Below are 5644 nucleotides of genomic sequence, written 5' to 3' on the forward strand. Positions count from 1 at the left end.
TAGTTCTCACAGTGTACATGGGCTAATCAAGAGATAATAACAAATACACTATATGTGATATGTATGTTTGGTAATGTTAAGTGCTTTACAGAAATCTCATGATGATATGTTTGTTAATTGGTATAGTTATAGATGTGCTATATGATGTGTATGCATGGTGGGTAAAGGGTCATATGATCAAAGAAATTAATGATAATGATAAGATTTATAATAAAGATAAAGAGTTGATATGCATATGTCTGTAGTTATGTTTGATACATAATGCATTCCATAGTTTATGAAGTTTACATGAAGTAGGCATAATAGCAATTAGAAATGATATGTTATAGTAAATTTAATTATGCCTAACTAAGTCATAGACTTAGCGTGTGATTGTTTCACACGTAAGTTACAGAAGCGAAAAGAGAACCTAAGAGGAGCAAGACATGTCAGCATCTTCCTTACAACGTTTCAGATCAAAAAGGAAATGTTTGATATGTATTTGATTCTTTTAGATATAGTTGGCATGTAATAGAAACGATTTGAATAGTACATGCTCTGATAAGTTTGTAAACTTTTATGATGAAATAATATGAAGTTTTCTTTAACGGGAAATTTTCATTATTTTGAACAAGTAAAGGTTTTAAAAATTGATGTGACACCTCGGACTCGAATCCAGGTCGGATACGGGTTGGGGTGTTACAGTTTTTCTATATCATATTCAAACCAATAAGCATAAGCTGTATACTATATCAGACTAGCAAAAGTTGCTAACAAACTATGCCGTTTAAAACGACGATGACATGGTGAGGAACCGAAAACAAAAGATACAGTTGTTTCAGCCACTAGACATGGTCAACCAACTTGACCAACAACCTCGATGCAGCTGAGCTTCTCGCTTCATGGGGCTTCTGACATGCGTTCCCCTCGCTCGACGACTCAAAGTCAGTCCCTTTTACGGTTACTTTAGCTTGATATCCACCTTCAAGATGACTCAAAAGAATAGGTTAGTTTTTACATGCTTTTGTTGTTTTCTCAATACCCAAGTCCAAGTAAAATAGGTCTAAACAACATGTTAGGGTTAGTGATACAAGATTCAAACTTGAAACAAGAAAAATCATTCATATCCAAGATCTCGTCGTGAAATGACGAAGGACGAGTAAATCATTTAAATTGTATAACAATCCAAACTGCATGTTTAAGTTAAAAGAACATACCATCTGATGGGAATACTTGGTATGTTGGCAATGTCCAGTTCCTGTCTTTGCATATACCATCCAACAACTGCTAGATGAGAAAAATATTAATCATTACGTGTTTTTTTCTGAGACTGATTAACATCGTAATCTAGCTCGTCGCCTCTTTAAGCAACATCGGATTCTTTCCAAGTGGTATTTTGGAAACATGAGAACTCAGTGGGAAAGTTTGAAATAAGTATATAGATGGAGCTAAAAGCAGGGAACATTTGACTAAACTTGCCTGACACGGATTTGCCTTGCTGCAAGCTTCCTCTGAGGACCTGTTTCGTTTTTTGCATTGAGACGAACCCAGGCCTTCATGGCCTTGGGAAGCCAACCCTTGGTTTTCTCGAGACGCATCGTTACAACCTTCTATGATCAATTCTATCTTTAATTCCAAATCATCTTCACCACCTAAAGAAAGAAAACAAGTTACCAAATCAGCTCTGTTGATACAATTTCTGACACCACAAATTACTCTAAAAGCATTAATGCAACGGCTTTAACATAAACTCGTCTAATAATATCTCGACCGAGATCTTTCATATTGCAGTCTCATTTCTCTTCTCATTTATATCATTTAGATCGTGTGATAATAAATATAACATTAACTCACACACCGCTGTAAGACTTTTAAAGTTTTTAAAAGTACCGTTCAGAATTGTTTGCATCTTTTGATCACATTGAGCAATCTCATCTCCGATATTGCGAAGCTGAAGAACCTGTGGATTGAAAAGGAAATGTGAAAGGGAAAATGTATAATCAAGGAATTCATCAACAAAAAATATGACAGAAAGGAGTATGGATCACTTCAAAATGGGACTTCAAAGGGTGGATCATAGGTAATGTATATGTTTTGAGGCGGCCGCCTTTACACGAGCTTATCTTACTTGATGTTACCAATATTAGACGAATAAAAGTGGGCAGCGGCATACTAATAATAGTCCAACCGTATTTGTGCGTCAAATATTTGAAGGAGGCATGCATCATTTGAATTAAAAGAAAAAATAAAAACCATACCATTTTATCCCTCTTTCTAAGTAGAACTCTCAAAGCAGTTTCCGACAAGATGTTTTCCTTTGAGGCAATGGCTTTTTGTAGTTTAGCTGAAAATTTGGATCTGGACTCGCAAATAACCGGAGTATGATTTCCCAAAGATATCCCATCTTGAGCAGGCCTATCATTTGATGCGGCTTTTCCATTGGTATCAATTTGATCCTTCAGCTGATTAAGGTTGTTGCGAACTGCCGAGTTTGCCACATCAAACTGCATCGAAAAACTTAGGATGAGTACACAAGAACATAAAGCTTAGGATCAGTACTAAGTAAGGAGCAGAAAAATCCCAGAATTTGGCAATATTAACGACATATTTCTAGTGAAACTAGTAGAATGCTACAGGACTATGATATCTACTAGTTCCTTTCTTAAAGAATACAATTCTGAATCTAATTAGCATTTTTCGACTAACTAAGAAATCGAAAGCAGTTAATCATCAGGACACACCTTAGCAATATCAGTCCTTCCATTTAATTCGCACTCTGCATGAGAATTAATCTTCTTTAGCTGAGAATCATGTTGGACTCTCTCAGCAACATTTTCGGATGTCAACTTCTTTTCAAAGTGAACCGTTGAATGATTGTCCACATCCATAGTCCAAGAAGGCCCATCGTTATCATCAAAGAAGTCATTCATGCAATGCACATTCTTCTCATTCTGCTTCTCTGATTCAGCACAGCTGATGTTCTTAGAAGCCTCTACAATGCCACCATCAAATGGAATCCCATTCCCGTTATTTTGAACTTCGGGTTCACAAAGATCTTTGATCATTTCAAATCCATGTACATTAATAACTTCCTGTACATACTCCGGTTCCTCGAAACTGATAAGAGAGACATCCCTGCAACACAATTTGTACAGAGACAAGTAAAAAAAAGTTAACCAACAAAAGCAACAAAATAAACCTTTTTCCCATATGCAGGTGAATGTAATTTAGCCTACATAAAATAAGTATCACAAACCTCGAGTACCATTGAGAAATGATCCGTGCATAAGGGAGCAGGTGGAAGTACTCGACAACAGGAGAGTACACCCATCCGGAGGAATCCTTTTTCACTAATGGACCCTGCAAGCTAATAATACAAGAATCTTCATCAGCAATTTAGAACATAATTTTTTAACGAAAAAGTTGAAGTACACAACAAAAAGGGGGGAAAATATTTTTTTAACCAATTTATCATATCCTTTCAGCTCTATTGGACATTATTTATACTAGTAATAAAAAGGGTAGCTTGACCTCTAAATCAATGCATGTTTGCATATCCAGAAAACGTTCTTCGTCATCCACCAGAGAGGAAAAACCGGAATACCAGAAAACAGATATCTTTTAGCAAGTAATGATAATAATGAAAGTCATTGACTAGAACCAAACCTTTGAATTACATCCTTAATAGGAATCCAACGAGCTTTTGCTTCTCGAGCACATTGCACAATATAAAAGCGAGCGGCTGTCTTTACTTTGCTCAAAGAACATACAACATGGCTCTCAATAATGGTAAGATCGCTTTGACTGATGCCTGGCCAATTTAGCATTAACATTAGCATTAATATGTACCACACACACTGGAAAAATATTCGAAGTCCAAATATTCTTTCTCTTAAAACATTTTCTCAATGGCAGTTGGACTCGAGTGTAAGTGTTGGATACAAGCATGTCCCACATGGGTGTATAAATTATTCCCAACAAGGAACTTGACTGCTCAGTTTAACAAGCGACACACACGACAGTTCTAGTTATTCAAGGCTTTAATAAATGCAAGCATTTAAAACTCAAGCTTTTAATAATACTCGAAATAAAAACTAATAATATTGAACTACCTACAAATCAATATTTATCTATTTATTCTACAATTAACATAAAGTGGCAGAGGTTTACCATCCTTTGTTGCTTCTTTAATAGCTGAGAAAGCCAATTGTTGGAAGTGACATTCATCAGCATCCGATTCATCCCGCAAACGTTTATTCGGGGTTCTTTTTCTTTTGCTCATTTGTTTGGCCTTAACAGAACCATCTGGACCGCAACAGGACTCATTCACATCCTTTTCAATCAACGATTTTACACCCTGAGTGATGCTACCACTCAGCAAGATGCAATTCTTTTTTGTTTTGTCAATTAAAAGAACTGAAATTTTCGAAACTGGCAACCTCTTTTCACTTGGAACACTGATTGATGCATATAAACTTCTAGATATATCACATGCATCCATGACGGCTTTCTCTGTCAATGAAAGCTGCTTCTCGAGGTTGATCACTTCAGTATCATCAGTCCTTAGCATGAGCTTCATATGTGGCATCAAAGTTGGCTTCAAAAGTAAAGCCAACTTGCAAAACGGCTCAAAATCTAGAAACTCTAAGTCGGCATGTCTTTTCCTGTGGTAATAGTTGTATAGTAACACAACGGCATGTACCTAAAGGATAATTGCAGAAGGAAAAGAAGAAATATAAGAGCAGATTGTATGACCACACATTTATGCATCTATTTGAGAAAGAGAGTACATAAAATCGTTTCCACCGTCCTCTAGCACGGCAATCAACTCTTGACCAAACTTTTTATATTGTCTTCTAGTCATTCCTACATGGTCCTATCTCATTCTGAACAAATCACCACTAGCAAATTCTTATATGTAAACAAAGCACTACAAGTGTATAGTCCAAAAGAAATACTCCCATTTCACTATAAATACGATTAAAACTCCAACATTAGACTTACTAAAAGAACATGTAATCCTCCTTCACTGTTAGATAAAGCAATTTGACTTACTAAAAGAACACGTGTCTGACACGAAGAGCATGTGATCGATAACAGGTGAGCGTGAAAAACCAAAGTCGGTATGTAAATTCAAATGAAGTAAAGAAATGGACCTGTTTGGCAACTGCTTCCGGCTTATCCGGAGTATCCGAAATTAATTTTTTGGGTAGCATAGGGTCAACCAAGAACTCCAAAAACGCTTGAACAGCATCTTCAGTTGGACACACATTTGAGATGCTCATGATTGCCTTATATGTACACAACAGCAAACAGAAATGGCAGAAACCAACATGTTATTAATCGAAAGAAACGTATTAAATAACACATTCGATGACCATTAAAGCAAACACAAAGCAACACATCTTATGCCAAAATACATGTACTTCATACACATGATGTCAATTCTTATGGATTCTACGTCAAACAATAAATCTGACAATATTGGACACAACATGATTGTAATATAGATACAGATATTACATAAAGAAAATACTGAAACACTACAAGAAAAAGAAAAATGGCAACACATGTACACAAGTTTATTAAAAAAACAAGTTATTAGCACATAAAAAATTATATAAATCGACAAAAAAGCAATAACATTGCAACAATATATAAGAGC

General features: G+C 35.8%; 1 protein-coding gene across 1 annotated transcript; it reads right to left on the minus strand.

Annotated features, from left to right (window-relative positions):
• Window positions 1-765: 765 nt before the first annotated feature.
• Window positions 766-5293, minus strand: LOC120137168. Its single transcript, XM_039152987.1, has 10 exons — window positions 5136-5293; window positions 4150-4681; window positions 3646-3790; window positions 3236-3346; window positions 2721-3114; window positions 2238-2483; window positions 1870-1939; window positions 1459-1631; window positions 1197-1263; window positions 766-961 (listed from the first exon to the last, which is right to left on the minus strand). Exons 1-10 carry the CDS (start codon window positions 5262-5264, stop codon window positions 825-827), a joined length of 2004 nt encoding a protein of 667 aa, XP_039008918.1. The 5' UTR covers window positions 5265-5293; the 3' UTR covers window positions 766-824.
• Between the last annotated feature and the right edge of the window lie 351 nt (window positions 5294-5644).

This window comes from Hibiscus syriacus, unplaced genomic scaffold (assembly GCF_006381635.1).
Source record: "Hibiscus syriacus cultivar Baekdansim isolate YM2019G1 unplaced genomic scaffold, ASM638163v2 tig00110652_pilon, whole genome shotgun sequence".
NCBI lineage: Eukaryota > Viridiplantae > Streptophyta > Magnoliopsida > Malvales > Malvaceae > Hibiscus > Hibiscus syriacus.

Excerpts from the sequence above, each read along its gene's own strand:
- LOC120137168 (XM_039152987.1), bottom strand. The coding sequence starts at position 5,264 with ATGAGCATCTCAAATGTGTGTCCAACTGAAGATGCTGTTCAAGCGTTT. Across the intron at positions 3,115-3,235 it reads ATTTCTCAATGGTACTCGAG|GGATGTCTCTCTTATCAGTT; the intron begins GTTTGTGATACT and ends ATTGTGTTGCAG. Across the intron at positions 1,632-1,869 it reads GATGCAAACAATTCTGAACG|GTGGTGAAGATGATTTGGAA; the intron begins GTACTTTTAAAA and ends TTCTTTCTTTAG.